This window comes from Papio anubis, chromosome 7 (assembly GCF_008728515.1).
Source record: "Papio anubis isolate 15944 chromosome 7, Panubis1.0, whole genome shotgun sequence".
NCBI classification, from domain to species: domain Eukaryota; kingdom Metazoa; phylum Chordata; class Mammalia; order Primates; family Cercopithecidae; genus Papio; species Papio anubis.
Window position 1 is genome coordinate 51,705,176 of NC_044982.1, and position 24,925 is coordinate 51,730,100.

Consider the following 24,925-nt stretch of genomic DNA (forward strand, 5'->3'; position numbering starts at 1 on the left):
GTGACCAGAGTTTGTCTTTGCAACAGGCCCACATTCCTCAAAAATGGGGAGGGGCATTGGCCGGATGGGGACCCTAAGACCTTAGCCGTCTTGAACATTCGTTTGTGCTCTGCTGGGGGGGCAGCATGCGGTGACAGGGTGGGAGACATTGGCGCTGTGGTCCAACCCTGTCTGTGAGTCCTTTGTGGCAGGGTAGGGTTGTACTTCCCAGCTCCGCTGAAGTTAGATGTGGCCATGTGACTGGCTTCGGCTGATGAAGTGTGAGTGGAAGTGACACATTTCATTTCTGGTGGAAGGCATGTCCTTTTTTCCCTCTGCTGTGGCAAATATCAGTACTCCAGTAGGTGGCAGCTGTGCCAGAGGCTGGGTTCCGGAGGAAGCTGTAGAGAGCAGATGTCCGTGATGACCTGTGATGGACATGCAGGCCAGTCTTTGTGGTTTTAAGGCATTGAAGTTTTGGGGAGTATCCGTTAATGGGGTGTAACCTAATCTGCATTAACAAACAACCCAAAACTATGCTGGCAGATACCTGGATAATCAGGCTGCTGAATTCTGGTTAATAGATCACTCAGCTGATAATGCTATGCAACTGTATGGTAGATGCACCTGTGCACGGCAGACACACCTGACAGCGATAACGTAAGCAGTCCCTGAGACTCACCCTGTATGGCAGATGCACCTGAATGTGTGTTCAGCGTTCCAGCGTGGCCAACCTGGAGATTCATTCCTTATCTGTGAGGCGTATCTGACGCCCCATCCTGCCCTGTCCCATAAAATGTGGGCCATACAGAGTACTGAGGCCCTTTGTTTTGGGTTAAATGAAGGTTGCCAGGTGATGGTTGCTAGGAGGAATGTGTTAAGTGAAAACGTTGTATAAACTGCATGCTTTGATAAGTGGTGGTTCTCCTGTCCAGCCCCCACCACTGGGCTGCTCTGTCTGTAAGTTCCCCTCAGTAAGCCCCACGTCTCGTCTGCTGGCTGTGGGTCTCTTCTTCAGCCTCTCAAGCCTGGTGCCATCCCTATTAGAGGTGATAGGTGTCTGGCATGACAGTATCCCAGGGAACAATTCATCAACCTAATTAAAGTACACGTAGCTTACAAAACTGAGTCTTTGCGGTAGGCATTGCAAGCATCATTGAAGCCAATGGGGAAGAAATTTGAGAAGTGACTGGGAGGGTGCTGAAACCCCACTGCTAATGCTGCCTGGCTTAGAGGATTCCCACAGGTAGAGTACCCAAGGAACTGGATGGGTCAGGTGCTTGCTCTTAGTTCTGTAATGAGTCTGTGGAAACAGCTGCCTTTTGCCCTCACCTACCAAGGCTGCAGATGCACTTAGCCTCGTACACCAGTAAGTGAGGAGAAGCAGTTTCCCTTGATGTGCAGTTTTCCCACTTGGCTGCCCATTAGAATCACCTGGGAGCTTAATAACCTCATGCCCAGTCACGCCCCAGAACAACTAAGTCAGAGTCTCTCGGGATGGACCCCAGGTATCAGTAGTTGGTAAAGCTCCCCAGGTGATTCCCATATGGAGTCAGGTTGAGAACCACAGCCATGTCGGCTCTTTCAATTAGGGGCTATATTTAAACAAATATCTCAGGATGGTCATTTTGCAGAATTCTGCTGCCTACAAGTAACCTCATGTCTCAGGCTGCAACAGATGTTGGAAAGGGAAGTCCTGGAGGTTCATCACAGTCTCCTTACTGTGTGTGCTCATATGGGGTCTCCAGAGCCTAAGACAACCGGCCGTTGTCATCTCCTAGCAATATTTAGGGTAGACAGACCTGGGTTTGAGTCTTCTTGTGGAGCCTCATTCCATAACAATTCTGTGATCTTGGACAAGTTGCTTAACATCTCTGAGCCTCAGTTTTTCCATCTGCAAAGTGGGGGATAATCTAACAACAAATGTATCAGCTTAGCAAAACAGTGTTTAGTCTGGATGAGGAGGTGGGTTATGTAACATAACGAATTTCATGCCCTTACCCCTAGCCCTATCCTTCCCCAGCACCTCAGCTGGCCAAGCAAGACACTTTTGGAGGCGTCCTGGACTCATTAGTTTCTTCCCTACAGCCCAGGTCTGATCCATCAGCAAGCACAATGAGGCTATGTCTTTTTTTTTCCTTGTTGATATCTGGCTTTATTTTTTTAAAATTTTTTGTTTCCATAGATTTTGGGGAACAGGTGTTGTTTGGTTACATGAGTAAGTTCTTTAGTGGTGATTTGTGAGATTTTGGTGCATCCATCATCCGAGCAGTATACACTGAATTTAATTTGTAGCATTTTATCCCTCACCCCCCTCCCACCCTTTCCCCTGAGTCCCCAAAGTCCACTGTGTTTTTTAACTTTTAAGTCTAGGGGTACATGTGCAGGTTTGTTACATAGGTAATTGTGTGTCATGGGGATTTGTTGAACAGATTATTTCATTATCAAGTTATTAAGTCTAGTACCCATTAGTTATTTTTCCCCATCCTCTCCTTCCTCCTACCCTCCACCCTCCCATAGGCCCCAGTGTGTGTTGTTCCCCTCTATGTGTCCATGTGTTCTCATCATTTAGCTCCCACTTATAAGTGAGAACATGTGGTATTTGGTTTTCTGTTCCTGCATTAGTTTGCTAAGGGTAATGGCCTTCAGCTCCATGTTCCTGCAAAAGACATGATCTTGTTCTTTTTTATGGCTGCATAGTATTCCATGGTGTATATGTACTATTTTTTCTTTTTCCAGTCTATCATTAATGGACATTTAGGTTGATTCCACATATTTACTATTGTGAATAGCATTGCAATGAACTTTCACGTGAGTGTGTCTTTGTGATAGAGCAATTTATATTCCTTTGGGGATATACCCAGAAATGGGATTGCTGGGTTGAATGGCATTTCTGTCTTTAGGTTTTTGAGGAATTGCCACACTGTGTTTCACAATGGTTGAACTAATTGACACCTCCATCAACAGTGTATAAGCGCTCCTTTTTCTCCACTACCTCACCAACATTTGTTATTTTTGACTTTTTAATAACTATTTTGATTGATGTGAGATGGTATCTCATTGTGGTTTTGATTGGCATTTCTGTAATGATCAGTGATGAGCTTTTTTTTCATATAAATGTTGGTCGCATAGTATGTCTTCTTTTGAGAAGTGTCTGTTCATGTCCTTTGCCCACTTTTTAATGCTTTTTTTTCTTGTAAATTTGCTTAAGTTCCTTACAGATGCTGGATATTAGACCTTTGTCAAATGCAGAATTTGAAGAAATTTTCTCCCATTCTGTAGGTTGTCTGTTTACTCTGATAGTTTCTTTTGCCATGCAGAAGTTCTTTAGTTTAATTAGATCCCATTTGGCAATTTTTGCTTTTGTTGCAGTTGCTTTTGGCATCTTTGTCATGAAAGCTTTGCCTGTGCCTATGTCCTGAATGGTATTGCCTATGTTGTCTTCCAGGGTTTTTATAGTTTTGGGTTTTACATTTAAGTCTTTAATCCATCTGGAGTTAATTTTTGTATATAGTATAAAGAAGGGGTCCAGTTTCAATCTGCATATGGCTAGCCAGTTATCCTAGCACCATTTATTGAATAGGGAATCCTTTCCCCATTGCTTGTTTTGTCAGGTTTGTCAAAGATCAGATAGTTGTAGGTGTGTGGTCTTATTTCTGGGTTCTCTATTCTGTTCCATTGGTCTTTGTGTCTGTTCTTGTACCAGTACCATGCTGTTTTGGTTACTGTATCCCTGTAGTATAGTTTGAAGTTGGGTAAGGTGATGTCTTCAGCTTTGTTATATTTGCTTAGGATTGTCTTGGCTATTTTGGTTCCATATGTTTTAAAATAGTTTTCTTTAGTTCTGTAAAGAATGTCAGTGGTAGTTTAATGGGAATAACATTGAATCTATAAATTGCTTTGGGCAGTGTGGTCATTTTACCAATATTGATTCTTCCTATATATGAGTATGGAATGCTTTTGTTTGTGTCATCTCTGATTTCTTTGAGCAGTGGTTTATAGTTCTACTTGTAGAGATCTTTCACCTCTCTAGTTATCTGTATTCCTAGGTGTTCTTTTTCTGGCAATTGTGAATGGGAGTTCATCTGTGATTTGGCTCTCATCTTGACTGTTGTTGGTGTATAGGAATGCTAGTGGGTTTTGCACGTTGACTGTTGTATCCCAAGACTTTGCTAAAGTTGCTTATCAGCTTAAGAAGCTTTTGGGCTGAGACAATGAGGTTTTCTAGATACAGGATCATGTCATCTACAAACAGGGATAGTTTGATTTCCTCTCTTGCTATTTAAATGCCCTTTATTTGTTTCTCTTGCCTGATTGCCCTGGCAAGAATCTCCAATACTATGTTGAATAGGAGAGGCTACATCTTATGAATCTCACAGATCTGTCTAGTTCTCTCTGTCCCTGCTGCCACACCCTTGAGCTTGTGAACTGTCTGGATCATCTGTCCCCTGGGGCATCCTCACTCCTCCACTTGGGCTCTCCTCTAATCCATTTCCCAAAATGCAGTCAGAGTGACCTTTCCAAAATATAAATCTCCCTGTTAGATATTAACCCAAAATTTAAAATTAATAATTAAAATAGTGGGAGTGCTAGTACATGAGTAGACAAATGTATTGATGAAAAGAAAAATAGGAAGTGTGGAGATAGATCTAAATACATAGAGGAAGTTGCTATGTTAAAGGGGTGGCATATCAGATCATTGGAGGAAAAATATATTAGTCAATAAATAGTGTAGGCACAACTGGGTACCCACCTTTACATAGAAATACAATTGGTTCCAAACTTCATATTTTATACTAAAAATGGTTCAAATATATATAAATATAAAATGAATCCATGAAAGTACTAGTGGAAAATATAGCTATCTCAAAGTGGAAAGGGTCTTTTAAAATATGATTTGAAATCCAGAAGACATAAAAGATGAAGAAATTCAACCACATAAAAATAAAAATAAGTTCCTTATGACAAAAGACCAGCTGGGAAAAATATTTGTAACTCATATCACAGACCAAAGGTCAGTTTCTACAATATACAAAGAGCGGCTACAAAAATAAGAAGAGGACCCACAGCTCAATGATAAAATGGGCAAATATATGAACACTTAGTTCAAAGGAAAATATAAAAGACTATTAAGCATATAAAAATGCTCAAGCTCAATTTGAGAAATAAAGGGTGCTGATAACATTTTTTCATGTATTAGATTGGAGAATATACAAAAGTTTGGTTTACGAATTGCTGAAAGTATAGGAAATAAAGCACTCTCACCAACTGCTGCTGGAAGGATAAATCTATGGAAGATGACTTGGCAATAACTAGCAGGATGACCAATGATACTTGTGATGATTAGTTACATGCATCACCTTGGCTAGGCTATAATACTGTTATTTAATCACACACTAATTGATGTTGCTGTGAAGGTATTTTGTAGATCTGTTTAATATCCACAACCATTTGACATTAAGGAGATTACCCTTGATAACCTAGGTGGGCCTCATCCAATCAGTTAAAGGCTTTCAGACCAAGAACTGACGTTTCTGAAAGAAGTTCTATCTCAAGGCTGAAACATCAACTCCTGGCTGAGTTTCAAGCCTGTTGTACAAATTTCAAACTCGCCAGCCCTCACAATTGAGTCTTTCCTTAAAATAAGTATCTCTCCCCCTCCCTCTCCCTTCTACCCCTCCCTGAGACTGGATCTGTTTCTACAGAGAACCCTGGCTGATATAATCTCCTTTAATCCAGCAATCCTGCTTTCTCACAGTGAGAACCCTTGCATGACACACACATAATTTATTCATCAGAGCCTTGTCTGTAATAGGGTAAAGGAAACCTGAGTGTCCATCAGTAAAGAGCCAGTTAAAGGAGTTCTGTTCATCCACAGCATGGAACACTGTGTCGCCGTCAACTAATATAGAATGGTCTCCAAAACTGATTTAGTGAAAAAAGAAAAATGCCACACCATGATGAACAGAGTGTGTGGTATGCTCTTGTGTGTGTACAAAGGGGGAACAAAATATAGATCCATGTTTGCGAATGGAGAGAAAATCTCTTGGCGGGTACACAGGAAGCCTACACTGGGGGCCTCTAGTGAGGGAAACTGAGTGACTGGGACATGGGACAGAAGGGAGACTGTTCACTTATGCCCTTCTCTTCCACAAGACAACAAAAAACCTTCCAGCTGATGATGCCACTTGCCAGCAGCACAGCTATTGTCCTTCAGGGACAGCCTATACTTTTTGCCATGGCCCTTTAGTACCGGCCCTGCCTCCATCCCCAGTCCCCACTCCTACCCACCCAACACCTCCAACTCTACATTCTCTGCATTCAGAATTCCAGCTGGGTATTTACTTATTTCAGTTCTTCCAGTTCACATGTTCTTTCTTGCCCCTTAATCTGGACTTTCCCTGAGGCCGTCTCCAGGAATTCCTGCTTTTAGTCCTTCTGGTGTTGCTTCCTTTCTTCCGAAGGACCTGGGTGGCTTGGGTGGTGTCTACCTTCCAGGCAGTGAGCCATGGGCGACGAGGCTTCCCCAGGGAACCCGAGAACCAGGGCAGAGCCCTGCCCACTGTGGGGGGTGCCCACCTCCTGCCTGGGGAGGAGCGTAGCAGGCTTTATTCTCCCTCCCACCTTCTTCTAGGCATGCTGACTCCTGGGCTCATATCATTCGGGCTAAGAGACTGAAAGGGCCCCAGGGGCCTGTGGGGGCATCTCATGCTTTCTCAAGTGGCCTTAGGGAAGATGCCTCACTGGAACTCTGAACTTCACCTCCCATTTGCAGAAGGAAATTGGTGCTTGTGTCCTGCAAGGTATCTTCTATTTCCAGACATCCAGTTGGTTAGCACCCTGTCCTCATCAAGCCCTGTGTACAAGGAAGATAGCCTGTCCCCTTAAATCTTTGTGTTTTGGAGGATGGGTTGGATATAAACACTTAAGATGCACATCTGGTCAGGTGTGATGGCTCACTCCTGTAATCCCAGCTACTCAGGAGGCTAAACCACGAGGATTGCTTGAGCCTGGGGGTTCAAGACTAGCCTGGGAACATAGACCCTCATCTCTTTTTTTCTCTTAAAAAGGTACACACTGGGTAAACTCAGTGAACTTCAGGTGAATGAGGGCTTGGATTCTGTGTCTTACAAGAGCAAAATGGCTAAAAGATGAAGTAGTCCAGACCCCAGAGCACAGGAACAAGAGAAAGTATGTAGAATGTGCTCACTGCCCTGGAATTGGATTGGCACAACTGACAATGGATGGAGGGGAATGATTCATCACACATGCATTTTCTCTCATCCACAATTTGCTGTCTTTATACTCATCCATCTTGGATGAGTAACAATCATAGGAAATCAATGTTTAGCCTCTTCTCAGTGAAGAGATCTGGGATAAATATAACAGAAAGCAAATTATTGAGGTCCAATTGGACAGATTTGATTTGAGTTTGTAGGTTCTCCTGACCTCACTTAACTGAGGCTGTTTTACAGGGCTTGGTGTGGTGACTTACACCTGTAATCTCAGCACTTTGAAAAGCTGAGGTAGGGGGCTCTCTTGAGCTCAAGAGTTGGAGACCAACCTGGGCAACATGGAAAAACCTTGTCTCTACAAAAAATAAAAAAATTAGCCAGGTGTAATGGTGCGTGCTTGTAGTCCAAGCTACTCAGGAGGCTGAGGCGGGAGGATCACCTGAGCCTGGGGAGACTGAGGCTACAGTAAGCTGTGATTGTGCCACTGCACTCCAGCCTGGGTGACAGAGACCCTGTCAAAAAAATTTTCTGACATGGACAACCAGAAATATGTCCCAAGGACACTGGAGAAAGCCGAGGGACACCCAGGCCTGGCTGTGGTTCCCACAGGAAGATTTAACTGGATCCTTTTGGCAGTCCCAAGTTCCAACAGCTCTGGTAGGACCATTTCACTCACCAAAGCTCCAATTTTGTTTCTCCTGGATTAGACTTAAAAAACAAAACCTCAAAAAACTGTGCAACACACTATTTAAAAACATGCACTCCAAGTCAAACGTAAACAAAAAGGGATATTTTATAAAGCACAAGTTTTATAAGGCTGCCAGAATGTTTCTCTGTTGGTTTCAAAAATTGAAGTAGAAACCACTTAAGAGTGAAAAATATTCCATGGAGGAAATTCTTGGACACTGAATTCCCAGGTTTATGTCACAGAGAAGTCAATGTCTGTGGACAAGAGCCCCATGGTCAAGGCAGGTTGTGGGAAGCCAGTGGGCTGGGTTGAAGTTTGGGAGGACACTGTGTACTGTGAATAATCATTTGCTCCAGTGGGGCTCCAGGTTCCTCAGTGATGACTGAGATGTCATGCTTAAGTTTTGCCAAAGTTTCCCAGTTTCCCAGTCATGTCTCCCGAATGTACACACACACACACACACACACAGAGTCATTCTCTGTTCTTAATCCAGCCAGAAACTGATAGTGGGAGGTCTAAAGGCCACAGTCTAAGGGTGGCTCTGGAAACCACCTCTAACGATTGACCCATTTCCAAAGACTTCCAGTTCAGGCTCTAACCTCCCACCACCAGTCCTATTACCTCCTGGACCTTCCTCTTCCTTCCCCATGTGCCCTTTCCCAACTATGTTGCTTTCAGCTTTTAGAAATGATGAGTGAAGAAATCAGTCACCATTCTTGGGCCAACTTTGAGGCACCCCTCTGACCTGATGGGTCCCTCTCTATTGTATTGAGGGCATTCTTGGCCTGGTTAGGGGTATGTTGGCATCAAGATTTCCATCATCTCATCCTGAGAGCAATCTCCCACACTGAATTTTGCAGGTTGACCTCAGAACTTAGGGAGCCAGAATAGAGCTACTTTATAGCAATTGGACAGAATACTTTTGTCTGTTAAATAAGATAGTAGGGGAGGGAGTTTATTTTTATTGTATTTTACAAAAGAATTGGACTACGTAAATTGGAAAAAAAAACCAATCAGTGTCACAGCTAGAATTCACAGATGGTTTGAGACTCACTGGATAAGCTAGGAGGACCTAGAGCTACTGCTAAGGGTCCAGAGGTTGAAGGGCCCAGAGAAGGGGTGGCTTTCAAGTGTTAAGAAGTATGGATGGAAAATAGGAAACGTGGAAGTGCTTACAGAAGCCTGTGGAATGACATCTGTGAGATCGGTGCTGGGGTCCACTGTGGGGGAAAATGGCAAAGTGTGGGCTGCCACAATGGTGCTCCTGGGTTGGCCAGAGCCACCCTAAAGGCTCCATATTTTCCTAGAGAAGGATTAAGTGCTGGTTAGGGATGACATTTTCACTGATGAAGGCGCTGTCCCCCAACCTTCCCTACAACCATTGGGGACAGAAGGTCTTGGGCTGATTATGAGTCAGGGCCAGTGATAGATGTATGGACTGTCCAAGGGAACAAGAAACTTTCATGAGAATTTGAATTCCTGGCTTGTGTTGTCTCTTCAGCTCCTGTCTGTGTTAGCACATGTAGTATGTGTGGATAAGACCCAGCTCTGGACTCCTGGATTAAACCCCCTGCAGCCTCTTCCAAACCATTGTGCTATATACATGTTCATTCCCCTCTAACAAGTTGCATTAAATCTCACTTTGGAATGGGGCTGTTGAGGGGCATCCCAACTGCTTTACTGTGTGGGTAATGTTTTCTCCAGGAATGAACATTTTATAACAAAGATCACTGGCAAAGAGCTACAGCTTTGCTGATGAAAATCACTAAGCAACCCCACTTCAGACACCATGCTGAGCTCTTCATGGTCCCTCTCCTTTAATCTCACAACTCTTACATTTACCCTCATTCCACACATTTCAAAATGAGGCTCACATTTTCTCTTGCACACTTCTCTCTCCTTCCTTTATAATACTGCAGTCATACTGAGATATAGCTCATCTGGGTTACAAGGATTCAACTTTGTGAGGAATTTTGTTTCCAGGGACCAATTTCGATTTTACATGTCAGTTGAGCAGCTGAGCCTGATGAAAAGGGAGTCACTGTGTGGTCACTGTCATAATGTCAAGCTGTGGCTGCCTCTCAGAACTCGGGTTGTTAGGTGGCAGTAACCTCTCTATTAATACGGTTTTTGTTTTCACCTTTTATTAGAGGTTTAATTATATAAACTTTGAGTATCATAAGCCAAAAAACAAACCCAAGGCTCAGAGATGTCAAATAACTTGTCTAAGATCACACAGCTAGAGAATGCTTGAGCCAGAATTCAAAACCAGGTGCATCTCTCCACTCATATGCTTAACTGACACAATAGTTAGAATACATATCATACTGGAATTAGAAATATTAGAATGAGATTTAAGTCATGGATAGGTAAGCTCCAAAGAGGCTGCTGTTTCTTGATGCCATGATTAAGGTGTGAAATATTTCAAAGGCAATGAGGGGAACAAGCTATAAATAGCAATGTCTGCAAAATTAGAGTTTGTATTTAGAGACATGCCCCTAAGTCTGGTGACACATTTATTGGCTATTATGGGCACAGATGAAACTGCATAAATAAACCCCTCTCTCCATATTTTTGTTAAAAAAAAAAAAAAAAAGCTCATAGCTGAAGATGTGGCATGTGCAGAATGGCAAGGTGTAGGAATAGTTAATGGAGATCCCATTCTGGTTTTTCCTTGAGGGGGCTATTTGACTCAGATCTTCTTTTCTTCTTCTTTTTCTGGTCTTGTCTTTTTTTTTTTTTGAGACAGAATTTCCCTCTGTTGCCCAGGCTGGAGTACAGTGGCGCCATCTTGGCTCACTGCAACCTCTGCCTTCTGGGTTTAAGTGATTCTCCTGCCTCAGTTTCCCTTGTAGCTGGGATTACAGGCGTGCACCACCATGCCTGGCTAATTTTTTTTTTTTTTTTTTGTATTTTTATTTGTATTTTTAGTAGAGACAGGGTTTCACCATGTTGGCCAGGCTAGTCTCGAACTCCTGACCTCAAGTGACCAACCTGCCTCGGCCTCCCAAAGTGCTGGGATTACAGGCATGAGCCACCGCACCAGGCCTCAGTTCTTATTTTCTATTCAATCATGTATGTTGAAAAAAAAACCAGACACACACCAGTGTTACAAAACCTTGTATTAATCATTTCCCTTCACTTTCAATATAACGTTGATATGAAATATAGCCATGATTCTTAGTTACATGGGAGGAAATGAATAATAAATACATTGTAGCAAGTTTAAACCACAAGGGTGTTTCACTGGTAACAACATTTGAAAACTGTACACTTGCAAAGAACAGCATCTTCAAACATTAGTATATCTGTATATCAGTAAAGCTTTTACATGTAACAAACATGCTCTTTCCATATATGACAAATTTAAAAAATATGCATTGCTTGGCAACATGAACTAGGCAAAAATATTTCTTTGTTCACTAACTTTATACAGGAAAACAGGACGAAAGGCATGCATGTACAATACAGATGCCTGCACAGGGCATGCAACAAAAGAAAGCTTTTTAAAAGTCAGCTTACATTAGGCATAAATACATGAGGATTATATATTAATAAGGGAGGAAGTTTTCTGTTCGACATTATTAACATTCCTGTTTTCTTCCTATTCCTCCCAGAGGAATACACATTCACCTTTAAGTAAAGATAAAGGAATTACAAAAAAATAAAACTCACTTTGCAAACATCTCTGATGACTTGTAAAAAAAAAAAAAAAATCAACATTAGTGTTATCACAGCTCCATGTGCAAATTATCCTTCTGCAGGTTCTTCTTGTAACAGGCACACCCAAGCGCCTTGGTCAGGCTGCTTCCCGAGGCCCAAGCTGGAGCTAACTGCTATAGACATCTCCAGGGACCAATGAGACCGGGCCTGCTTTTTGTCCCCTCGCCCGCCTTCTGGTTGCATGCCTTTGCATTCAGCCCAGCTCATCCCCCCAGCCCAGGCTCCTGGGGAACACACATCTACAACCTTGCACCGGCAGTAGCTACAAGAGGTGCAGAAGAACAAAAGACCCGGAGAAGGCTCCCATCCCATAAAAGGCAGCCAAGGACACCTCAAAAGAAACCCTTGTTTCCCTCAGTGTCTCTTCAAACGAATGGGAGAGAGGGGGGTCCAGCTGTAGCTCCAATCCTGAGTACCAAAAAGGAACCCTCAATACACAGGATTTGAGAGCTCGGTGCAAAGAGCCGCCCCGACAGGCAGACCCAGCCACGTCTATTTTGCTTGCTGGCTCTCGTTTAAAAAGTGAAAACTCAAAAGCATGTGAAAAAACAACAACATATCAGCAGCAATGTTTAATGTCTTGTACACAGTTCATGTGTTTCTTCCTACTGTTTCTGGTAAGAAGCCACTATGAATAAAAAGCACCAATAAAACATCATACATGATAACAATATTGTAGAATACCACTGTCCCTAGGACAATGTAGAGATGCCAAGTACACACTGCTTAAATCAGAACAAGGGGGAAAACATGTAGTGAAATAGATTTTACTCTGAGATTTTAAAATTGTTACTATTTTCTTAATATAAAACAGTTGCATTTGGTGGGGGTCAATGGGTAAATACAAAAAAAGGCACTGCTGCTTTTATTACTAAATATCTGACTTCACAGCCTTATGCATGCAACTGTTTGATTCTTTTATAAATAAAATTCTTTTGCTTTAGGATTTTTAAATTGAGCTGTATACCTGTAGTCAACACAGGACTCAAAACAAGGTGGGGACAGGCTCTCAAAATTTATCAAACACTCAACTTAAAAAAAAAATTAAAACACTAATAGCAAAACACAACTAAGTAGATAAATCTATACACTGTCAATGAAAAATAAGCTTTTCTTCTTTAAAAAAAGAATTATGTTGTTATTAATAACAGACTTTATCATGGTTACCAGCCATAGCAAGTTAATAAGTAACATATCCAAAATAATATCTCTAATAATCAGATAACCATTGTTTCTATATTCAGTGAAGGAATAAATAGAAATTCAGATTTGCAAATACTTTAAGGTCTTCTTCCTTTTAAAGGATTCATGCGAATGTGATTGTGTTCACAATCTGTTTTCTGAATAACATGAGTCTTTATGGATATATGTGTTTTTGCAGCAGATCCGAATGCTTTCCTTTCTCAGCGAGATGTGTAACACCATGGTTTTTTCTCCTCTTTATTCGCTTTCTCAGTATCCTACAAACCCACATTCGCAAACCCTCTGGTCTTACCTTTGGCCTTCAACCTTTGACCTATTCTTCCTGCCTTACATGTGATCATCCATCCCAACACATTCCCCAAGTAACACTAAGCTTGTTTAGAAAAGGGATGTGGGGGATGAATGTTAATGGCACTTGGTTAAAAATAATCAACTAAAAAATGCCATCTTTTTCTGCACATGGATTTGCATCTTTAGAACTTAGTCACCCAAGGAGAGGTCTCAAACTTTTTTTTTTTAATTCATTGCATGAAATTGTGGCTTCAAGCCTTCTATGCTCACGAAAGGTTTTCTATGGTTACATTGTTCTCACCTTCTTAGACTCAAATTGACTTCAAAAACCTGGTGGCAGCATCCAAGACTGGGTTGGGTGTATGTTTTTGATCTTGAAAGTAAAAGAAAATTGTTCAGATTTCATTAAGGCCTTTTAGGTCTGTATGTAGTTCATTAGCTTTAAAAAAAAAAAAAAAAAAAAAAAGACAGTGATTTCCATAGTCTGATCTTCTGAATTTCAACTCTGACTTCACATACACACACACACATACATACATACACACACACAAAAAAAAAAAAAAAAAAGAAAGGCACCCGACTCATCCATGTAACAAACAGGTCTTGTACCATCTCCCTGATCTTGCCTCCGGCCCAGCATTCATACCTTCATTTACACAACCTGATTTTCCACACAGTTAACTCCTCTTTGATTTCCTCTAATACCCTCCACTGCGTCAAATTCTGAAATGCAGCCTTTCTTGCCCTTCATAGACAGAGCTATTACTTTGTGGTAGGTACCATAGTTTCTCAATCTCCCACCAAGTAACCAGTGTCTTTTCCCTCCCCTCTGTGTGGATGGATAAATCAACCAACACAGCAAATCCCTAATTCATACTGTGCGGATAGCGCTGTCATTTCCATCGTGAAATCAACCTTTCCTACATCTTTCATCGCCCACCGAGGATGGTGGGGCTGCGCCGTGTGGGCCAAACATCTCCCTTCCTGCACTCTCTGGCACTTGCTGACGGACCCTCTGTACACTGTTGCTGGGCCTTTCTTCCCTCCTTTTCCTCAGCAGTGATGGGTGAAGTGGATGCAGCCTCCAGGCTCGAGTTCCTACAAGCGATCCTAATGTAAAGGTTTTGAGCTCGTTATCTGGGTATCAAACCTCTCACAAGGGGAAAAAGTCCATCCTTGCCTCTTCTCCTCCAGGGGAACTTGTACCCACCTGTGTGTGTGGGGGGCAAGGCTGGGAGTGACAGGATAATGCCCCATGGGTGGGGAGGAAAGGGAGGGAGGCCTCTCCATGACATGCAAATCCAGCACAGAAAGAGGCTGCAGGATTCTTTGAGAATCTCTGGGTGCCCTGCGAGCAAACCCATAACTGATCACATGATGTCCTCATCCTTGTGCACTCACCCAATGCTGTGCTCATTCTGGCCACGTCCATGTCCTTCAAGTCCACCCCCACGCTCCTCCCGCCTAACGGTGAAAGACGGACAGCTCAGGCCTACGTGACTGCATCCATCTTCCCAAGAAACAGAGCTCAGCAGCCGTTTTAAAAAGACACTCTGCTGCTCTTACAAAAATAGAGGAAAAAAATGAATCCATAACAACAACAGATCCTTTACAAAAACCATAGTATGAAGAGAGGTTCTATCCAAACTCTTTACACATTATGTACCCTTTAAAATTATTATGTAAACAATACACAAATCAAAGTTTAGCTGAAGTTTTGTTGGAGGGAATTTCTTCCTTCTTTCCCCCGTTGCCATGGGCCCTCTCCTATGGCTGCTTCCAGCAGGGGCCTCAGGGAAATCTAATCAGGATTGGATTGGATATAAAAGGCAAGCCACTATCTTGCTTTGGGTGCACATGCCCACAATATCCTTCTGTGGCCTGCCTGTAAAGCCAGGCCTTCCGAGAAGCCTCCCCAGGGCCAGGGCTTCTGCCGTCCTCTTGTGTGTCTCCTATCTCTTTCATGGCAGTACTCTTTCCCCTGCCCCCTTTCCATCCAGGGAGCTACCTGCATTCCCTCCACTCCCTCCGCCCCCCTCCCAGTCTCATAATTCCCTAGAGACCCCTCCCCACCCCACACACCAAACCATCCCATGACAGAAACAAATGACAAAATAACCAACCCCAGGTCTACTGATATGTTTACGAGGATGACCTACGCTCTCACAAAATCAAAACGGGAGAGGGACCAGGGGAAAGAAAGGCTGCAAAGTATCTTGGAGGATTCTGTGCAACCCTGAAGATGGCGGACACTGGACCCGCAGCAGTCGATTTCACGGCCAGCGCGGTCACTCTCATCTTCAGCTTCTAGATTGTGGAGGTCCGGTCAACCCCGTCTGGGAGAGAAAGCAGCAAACAATGGGCACAGGTGAGCAAAACAATCCTGTTCGTGCCCACCTATGCCAACGCCATGCATGGTGGGCCTCCCAGCCTCTGAGGGCAGAGAAGGGCTCCTGTGTTCATGTGTTGATGCATTTATATGCCCACCCACACAACATCTGGGAAATAGCTATTTTTGCCAGGAACCATATTGAACCTGAGAACCAAGATGAAAATATCTAATCCTCACCTCCCAAGTACTTATATTTGAGGGTAGACACAGACATGTAGCCAGACAATAATGCTGTATGTGATCATTGCTATAACGATCCAAGATAGCAGGAACATGGAGGAAGGAATGATGGCTGCCCAGTTGGTCTGGGAAGTCAAGGAGTTTCAGAGAGATACAAAGTGACTTTTGTAGCTGGTGCTGGCAGGAGAAGGAGGAGGGTGGGGATGGCGTGCGGTGCACACATAGGCAGGATGGTAGGTCATCCAGTGGTGGAGCTGAGGGTGCGTTGGAGGTTTAGGATGAAGGGTGGGGAATGGAGTAGAGGAGATCGGGTGAAGAGCCAGGCAGGGGCTGCGACAGACACGCAGGTGGACCTGTCTAGCTCACATCCCTTTGGCAGCCTCTCCTTCTCACCCCATGTCTCTGATGAGAGACTGGGGACAAGCTAGCTGTGACCCTGTCCACAGCTGAGCAGACCATGAAGGATGGATACATCTGATCCAAACAAATCCAGATTCTCTGTCTCGAGAATCTGATCAAAGGCAGAGATGTCTGAGGTAGGTGCTGTGGGCACTTAGAACTGAACAGTCTCTGGGAGGTGGGAGAGTGCTGAGGCCGCCCAGAATCTGCCACATCTACATTTTGGAGAAGTGGAAAACCCAAGCTACAGAGAAGGCAGGCGATACGCCCATCAGAGGTGTGAGGCCTGCCCGGCCCCTTTTTGGCTATCTGCTTACACATGGATTCTAGGAGGGTCCCCAGGAGCAGACCATAGGGTCTTACATACCATGAACAAGAGCTTAGAGGTAGGTAGTTGGGGAATTATAAGCAGTAGAGTAATCAGATTTCATTTGAGAATGGTTTATCTGGTAGTTGCATCAGATAACCTGAAGAAGGATAAGGCTGGTGGCGGGTAGACCAGTTAAGAGGCCCCTATAATGGTCTGTGCCAGAACTGACAAGGGTCTTTTCCAGTGAGCAAAGAGAGGCATGGATTAGCCATCACAGGCGGTAGAAATAACGGCATTCAGTGACCACTAGATGTGGGTGAGACAGGGCTGCGGGGTGCCTCCCTGGCTTTGCTGATGTCCCAGTCCAAGCCCCAGTATCATAGAACTGGTCCACCAGATGCAGCATCTCTGCTTGGCAGAACTCGGGTGTGAGAAGGGAGTGGCAGTGTGTTCCAGGGAAAGCTGGAGGACCCAAGTGATAGAGGGGGCATGCTGAGGCCACCACAGGGGGTTCCTGGCCTCCTTGTGGATGCAGCCAGGCTGGCAACTCTGCCAGTGGGGCCTTGGAGGAGAAGCACTTCTTCAGTCAAAACTTCTCAGATAACTGTAGGTTCACATGCAGTTGTAAGAAATAGTCCAAACAGACCCAGTGTACTTGTATATAAGTTCTGTATGATTTTAGGGGAGACTTTAAAGAAAGGAAGCAATGGTCCCTGCGTGTGTCAGTGGTGTCAGATCACCAATCCTAGAGGCCAACAGATGTGAGCCTCTCTTCCTCCATCCCTGAGTCGCAAGCATCCGAACCTCTTTTACTGTGCTTTCCTCTCCCTGCCCATTCCTCTTCCCATAAAATGACTTAATTCATTGGCATACTGTCTCCAGCAAGGTCATCTTTCCTGGCATCTGGAAGGGGTCGGCCAGGAGAGAGGCTCTGTCATATTGGGAGGGCACACTGCCACTGTGCCCAACTAGGCCACCCTGAACTTAATTTGCATTCTCTGCTCAGGAAACTGCTTACGAGGCTTCCCACCAGAGGGGATTATTGGGAAAAAACACAGCAATAAAAAGGCTTAGGAGATTAACACGATGAAAACATTAGCAAAAAACCCATCAGTTCAGAGAGGTTTTCTGTAAAAATAGAACAGACTGAAAAAAATGAAGTCTTTTTCAATGAAAACCTTCCTTTAATAAAGAGCGTTTGGTATTCTTGCTGCTAATAATGATAATGTTAGTACTTAGCAGTTTGATATGAGCCTCCAAAATGCCAATTGTCTGAGATGTATCAAGCCCTGGGAGAAAAGGTCAGTTCTATCAGTTCTCCTTCTTCTCTGGTCAAAACCAGTGAAAGACTGAATCAGTCCTCCACCCAGCTGTAGAGCAGGGGAGCACAGGGACTTCCCTCCCCATGTCAGAATGCTGGCAGGCGCCAGCTCAGGGGACTCACTCACCAGCTGCCATCCTAACTCTGGTCCCAGGGAGACTCTCATTACTACTTTTAATTGAGATATTTGCATATCATAAATTTCACCCTTTGAAAATACACAATTCAGTGGTTTTTAGTACATTTGCAAAGCTGTGCAACCCTCACCACTATCTAATTCCAGAATATTTTCATCCTCCTCCCTTCAGCCCCTGGCAACCACTCATCTACTTTCTGTCCCAGTAGATTAGTCTATCCTGGACATCTCACATAAATGGAATCATAATGCTCTGTGGTCTTTCATGCCTGGCTTGTTTCACTCAGCATGTCAAGATTCATCCACTGCGTTGCATAGGCAGTACTTGTTTGCTTTTTAAAGGCTGAATGCTGTTTCACTGTACGGCTACACATTTTCTTAAGCCATATTCATCCTTTGGTGGACATTTGAGTTGTCTCCCATTACTCATTAGGGGGCTGCTGACCCAGTCTCCTCTATGAGGTAAAGATGAGCTGGTGGCACCTCCTGCCGGAGGTGCCAGGGATGGCCCAGTGATGTTCCTGAGATCTGAATGGCCAAGGCAGAGAGCAGTGGTTCGCAAATGAGGCTCTTTATAGAGCCCTGGGGGAAGTCATAGAAGGGGCTGTGTCTTCCCACCATCTGTTTGGTGAAGCCCTGTGATGCCCTTGGAAGGCCTTCAGCTCCCCCTGGTACGGAGGTCAGGTGGGTGTGCTCCTGGCCCACCTCTCTGCTCCATGCAGAGCATTGATCTATTTCACATTTGGTTTCAGGATAAGATTGTGTTTGCAGAGACTAAACATCTAACAACCTTAGGTCTGGAGGACAAGGCTCTCTGAAGCGCAGAGGATGGCAGTCTTTTCCTCACACTGCCAGGGGTGGTGCACATCTTGGCTCTAGGTGTGCAGACAGCCCTTCTCTGGGTGGGTAAGTGTGTGCAGACTGGATAGGGCTATTGGAAAGGCTCATAGGAGGCCTCTCTGTGTCTCTGTGTCTCTGTGGCATAGAGCCTCCCAGGAAGCTGGCAGGAAATGGCAGGCATCTCTTCTCTCCTCGGCCTGCCAAGCATTGTAAATATCCAGGCCCAGAGAAAGGTACCCGCCTAGTACCAGGAGGGAGCTGAAGGCCTCCCAGGGCTGCTCCCAAGCATGGCTTCCAACCAAACACACGCGGGAGCACGGCTGCTTCTGTGAGCTGCGTGTGGAGCTGCAGCCCTGCACGGCACAGCCCCCATTCCTGGCTTGGGCAGTGGATGTGCAGGCCCCTGTTAACGCAACCTGTCCCTGTCACACAGGAAAGGACACCTCAGCCTGCTTTGGGCTCCAGGTGTCAAGAAAGCTGTTTGCAACTGGGAGATACACAAACAAGCTGGGTTTTCTGTTTTTCAAAAATTCTATTTTTAGGGCAGCTGGGCTATGCTTGGACCAGGCTGGGGGATCTAGTGCACAGAAGGGAAGCATCCAATGTTGTACGGGATATTCCCACTAAAAGCCATGTCTCGTGTCCCTGACTCCTCCAGGACTGGCACTTGGCTGGGACAACTGCTGTGGTGTGATTCCCACGTGTACCGGGAGGTGGAGCTTCTGGGGACAGAGGGACAGCTCTGATCTCCAGGTCCCTGACTCACCTCCCAGAAAAGGAGAAGGAACAGGGCACTGGCCATTGGCATGGTGCTGCTGGAAAAGGGTCCAATAGTACCCTAAGGCCACTCTTTCTCCCTGTCCCCTGCCTATCCCTCCTTGTCCTCCCCCAGTTCTCCTGAGCTCCTGCCACAGTGTAGACAGCAGATGGCCAGAAGTTCTCCCAGGCACGTGGTAACAGGGACATGGGGACGTGCAGGAAGAACACACTCACCTCCCAGGGCGTGTTCGGTCATACTGAGGCACAACGACTCCAGCCTGTTGTTGATGTCAGGTTCGGTCACGGGAAGCTGGAATTCTGCAGGGGATAAAGGGTTATGTTGGTGACAAGGAGGAGATAAGCAGGGTGCCACCTGGTTCCACCTGCAAGAGAAGGGTCTGGTGTGCCTCCCCGGGAGGACTTGGGGACTGTCAGCGCTGGCATGGAAGGGGCTCCGCTCAGGCTCAACCAGCCTCTAAGGTCTGTTAAACACAGTCCACTGTGAACTTGGGAACCTGAAACAAAACAGAGACTAAAAATAGCTGGTCATGTCACAGTCTGTGCTTCCTCTGCTCAGAACCCTCCAGCGGCCTCCCATCCTGCAAGGCCCCGTGTGATCCAGGCCCTTGTTATCTCTGTGCCCTCACACAGCTCTCTCCTTTCATTACTCCGCCCCAGGCCCCCTCCTACCTCAGGGCCTTTGCACCGCTGTTCCCTGGAGTGGTTTCCATGGCTCTCCCTGCCTTTACATTTCTGGCTCTATCGTCTCCTCAGAAAGGACTTTGTTCCTTGTATGAGCCATGCCCCCACACTATCCCTTTCCCGTGCTTTATTTTTCTTCATAGCCTTCGCCCGCAGCTATCATATTTGATATTTGTATTCACTTTCTACTGTCCCCCTCCCCTGACCCCGCTGAGTGCTCAAGTGCTCACCTCATTGGAGCAGAACTTAGCTCTGCCTCCTGTGCCTAGAGCAGGGCCTGGCCCGCATCTAGAGCGGGGGCGGAAGGCCAGGGCCCGGCGCACACCTCTTCTGAGTGCGAGACCACGTAGGGGGCTTTAGGTGTGTGGGCTCCTTAATCCACCCAACAAGCCCAAGTGGGGTTGGGAGAGGTGAAGCCACGCATCAGTTACCCAGTTCACATGGAGCTGGGGCCAGGCCACCTCTGACTCCAGAGCCAGGCTCTGCCACCTGCCACAGCAAGGGCAGGTGATGGTCAACACCCTCAGCCTTGAGGGCCTCTAGAACCAAGGGCTGAGACGCCCACTCTGCAGGCAGTAGGGGCTCAGCTCCCACTGCCCGACAGTGCTGTGCACATTCTCACCGCAATCTCCCCTCTATCTCCCCAGGTTCCAGTGTCGCCTGTCGTGAGCAGGAGGCAGCCCCTGGGAGCCGCCTCGTCTCCCCTGCTGGAGCTCTCGCTGTCAACACCTCCACAGGCCTCATCCGGTGGCGACTTTAAATGTCCTCAACTATCTAGAAGTGCCTTGCGGACAGTGATGATGCTTCCCTATCTCTCTGAATCTCCCTCAGCGCCCGGCCCTGGCCTTCTGCCTCATACATGTCTACTGAGTGAAGAAAAAGCGAAAGAAGTAGAAGGAAACTCTGACAGCTAAGAGTTGTGAAATCCCCCTTTTTTTTTAAAAAAACATTTTGTGACACTAGTTTGAAAAGAATTGCAAAATCCTACAGGGAGAGGCAGAAAAAAAGTCCCAGAGGCCGTGTCCAGAGCAGGGTGTGTTCCAGGTGACCGAGAAGTCTCCGTGTTGCCACCACCTTCCTCCGTGAGCCTGGGAAGCTGTTCCCTGCTGAGGGCCTTAGCTCTTCTACTTGTCAAGTGGGGAAAGCATTCTGGGGTCCCACTGCAGGCCACCTGCCTGCTCCTTCATGTCTCCACCAAGGGAGCACATGGGCCAGAAAGAGAAGTGAAACGAGGTTGGTGGCTTGGCGGGATAGGAAACTGAAACCAGTGGTTAAACCAAAGTTTTGTTTTCCTTGATTTGCTATACATCAAGATAAATCTCTGCAATGTGTGTTCCCATTGTCCGCTAATTCAGAGGCAGATGTTGCTTCCGTTATTTAAAAATTGCAAAGAGAAGGCTGGCAAAATGGAACGCTATGGAAAGCACCAGAGAGCTGACTGTGTTCTTCCTGACCCATGTTCCGGCGTCGATGGGTTTGGAAGACAACCGTGCCAGTTCGTGAGCAGACGGAGGCTGACTGAGCTTCCAGGGAAGTGGGGTGCCGCAGAGAATGGCAGGAGTCTCCACCGCCCCCACCCACTAGTTGCTGTTAGAGTAGGGTCGGGGCAATTAGACAATTCCAGGGGAAGAGATTTTAGTATTTTCATCCATTCATGTGAAAATCATATGCATGCAAAAATTAGCAGTCTTCAGGGTGTGAAATCTATAAAATAGAAACACAATTTTATATATAGCGAGTTAGCAAATATGAAAAAAAACAAACCTCAGCAATTATAGCCATCCATATGCTCATTGTAAGATTTAGTTTACTCTCCAGCGCTCCCCTTTAAACAAACACTGTGGAGAGATTTGGATAAATAAAGATGCTCGACATTTGGAGAGAAGTGTTTCAGCTGCAGGATTTCTTGCCAACACGCAGCAAAATGCCATTTTCCAAGCCTGGGATTGCGTGTTCCAAAAAGGGGGCTGAGAAACGCAGGGCTCTCCGCTCCAGAATCCCCAAACCTTCGTGGCTGCTCTTTTAGGTGGGAAGTGGGGGTGTTCGCTCCTTCTCCCCAGCTCTTTGCTTCCAGGCGCTGGGGAGCCATGACCCCCACCACTCTGAGTGGCTCTGAAAAATTCTAAGTCTTGGGAGAAGCCCATATGTTCACACTGCAGAGTTTCCTAATAGTGTGACTTTTTAATTGTGTATTTGATAAAAACAGATCCATGCCATCTCGCCGCACGTATAAGACAGACCAGTTGGGTGGAAAACAGCTTCCATCTCAGGCTAGGAACCCTCAGCCGCATGGGGCTTGGTGCCCCAGAGGGGCATTCGGGCAGCTCTTGCCCCACAGACCAACGTAAACCACCAGGCCAACCCTTGCTGTGGCTCCTGTTAACCCTGAGGGCCCGTCTCATTTATCCCAGGCCCCTGCCCCTACCAGCCACACACCAGGCAGATGGAGATCTGAGTCCTAGGAAGGCAAAAGTTAAGACCCCTTTTTAACTGAGCCTCCTCTGCTGTTTCCCAAAGGGGGCATGGTTCTTCAGCTCAGATGGCATCTCTGAGGACCGTTCCAGTATTCAGTAAGGACCCCCAGTTTTGGAATCCCCAAGGTCTCGGCTGACTTGAAACATTAATTGTATCTTTTCAGAAGTCTCACATGTATGGAGTAGTCCTGTGCTCAGGCCCAGGGTCAAGAAGATTCCGGAAGAGAACGCTACCCATCCCTAATGAGGTGTTGCTGTAGCACCCCCCTGAGGAGCCCACAGGGCTTGTCCTTGGCAGTAACCGTCCATCCCTACTGGGTCTCATGTGTGGCACCCTTGGTACAATTCTGCAGTGCTCTTTCTCCAAGGCACTGAGGGTAAGGAGCCAATTTCTTTAGGACTTTAGAATAAGAAACAGGCTGGGGAATTCCAGGAAAAATCTGTAGAATCCCATTTTGCCAATGACAGCTGAGGCAACTCTGTTGGATAACTAGAAAAGTGTGAAGTCTGGTTCACTGAGGAGCAGGGCTTCTAGGAGGAGAGAAAGCAGGGAAGACAAAAAGGGACAGAGAAGTGGGACCTGGACCACTGTGATGAGATGAGTAAAGAAGAAAGGAAGACAAGGGAACTAAGAAGAAAGGGGGAGGATGGTAACAAAAGGGAAAGAAATGGCATGGGTAGGGAAACAGAGGGGTGGGGCAGCAGGCAAGCTGAGGATGGCAGAGACGGCCATGGAGGGTGGCAGGAGGGTATGAGTAATAAATGGCATCCCTGAGTTGGCTATGGGAACACACCTTTTCTCTGGTGGCCTCCTAACATTCCTAAGCCTGCAGAAGAAGGTCAGTGCCTGTGGAGGTCCTCTGGGACCAGAGCTTTCACAAAAAGTGATGGGTACATGGTATAAGATGATATTGTACCATCTTGCCCCAAGTTGATGCTCAGAGGGAGGAGGCTGTGGGCCCAGCTGGGTTCTTGGCTATGACAGAATTGATTTATCAATCTCCCTACCCATTGTCTGCCAGTCCTGAAGAGGGATGTCTGCCTTGATTTATTGGAAGACATGGAGGAAATATTTATCCAGTACTGTATGTGGGTCCCTGTTCTGGTTTCTGCCTCTGCATGGCAGCCCCTTCCACTCCCTAATGGACCCAGTGCACCAATAACTAACTCTCTATTCTTTCTAAAGGCAGTTCTCTGGAAGGAAATGAAAAATAACAGCCTGGAGTACTGTGCTCCCAGATATATGCCGAGTGCTTACGGTAGAAGAATCCCAATTGTGAGCTGGTGCTTAGAGGAGGTTTGCTGTGGTGAACAGGTAAGTCACACCATGAAATGCTGCCACGTGAGGCGCCACTGGACCCAGCTCACATCCAGCTGGTTCACTACCAAGGGTAGTTTGCATGTGGCTTTGGGCAAGGGAAGGACGAGGTTTCCAGAAGGCTGTGCAGCCTACCCTTCTGAAGGTTTTCCTTTGAAGACTGCTATGGGGTTCCCTGCCCTTTTCTGTTAGGCCCTCCAGAGGGTAAAGAACCTCCATGATCTCCTACTGTTGAGCCAGAGCCACTCCAGGATCCTCTCCGACTGGATCCCAAGGACAACTAAGCCCGGGTCAGTAGGAATTAATTGCTTCCAAAATAAAGGATCCCTCTCCAAGCAATTTCCAAACCAATTATCTAGTTGAGAACACACCCTGCCTCCATGAGGAACGTGACCATTTGCACAGGCGCCACACTAGTTTTCTGGTGAGCGTATTATACCTCGTAGTGTTTCCTATTCATCTCTGGCAATAGCCACCTGAAGGCTCTCCTGGCTGGTCCCAGGAAACAGCTAAAACTTGTCCATGTGGAGGTGGAGTTTGCAGTGAGCTGAGATCGCGCCACTGTACTCCAGCCTGAGCGAAAGAGTGAGACTCTGTCTCAAAAAGAAAAAAAAAAATAAGAAAACTTGTCCATGTGGGAATAACATGAAACACCACTCCCGAGGGGCCTCCAAGTGCCCGTGAATTGTGTAGAACCAGGAACAAGGGAAGTGTCCTGTAAACCCGAGCAAGGTGACTGATGAACTGATCCGCAACTTGGAGGTGGGTTCTAGCCCTCTGTCTTCTCTGTATGAGATGTTTAAAGTCTCCCATCAGTAGAGTTATTTTAGGTTTACAGAATCAAAGCATCCTTCAAATGCATTGTAGTCTTCAAGATTTACCCAGTTTACAATGGATTCTCTGAAGACATCTAACAGCCAGGAGGAAAACATTGCATTCATTGCATGATAACAGTTTTCTGAGTATTTACTTTTG

At 45.8% G+C, this 24,925-nt stretch overlaps 1 protein-coding gene across 9 annotated transcripts in view; it reads right to left on the reverse strand.

Annotated features, from left to right (window-relative positions):
- Window positions 1–11,591: 11,591 nt before the first annotated feature.
- The window catches only part of SAMD4A (sterile alpha motif domain containing 4A), a 228,648-nt gene continuing 215,314 nt past the window's right edge, over window positions 11,592–24,925 (reverse strand). For 6 of the 9 annotated variants that reach the window (XM_009211564.4, XM_009211563.4, XM_009211566.4 and 3 more), the window contains 2 exons: window positions 19,691–19,774; window positions 13,558–15,455 (listed from right to left, as the gene is read on the reverse strand). In XM_009211564.4, the coding sequence (XP_009209828.1) occupies window positions 15,427–15,455; window positions 19,691–19,774 (113 nt within the window). In that variant the 3' untranslated portion in view covers window positions 13,558–15,426. Of the gene's footprint in view, window positions 15,456–19,690; window positions 19,775–19,863; window positions 19,972–24,925 lie in introns of all 9 variants that reach the window. The other 3 variants (XM_009211572.4, XM_009211571.4, XM_009211565.4) reach the window with 3 other exon arrangements.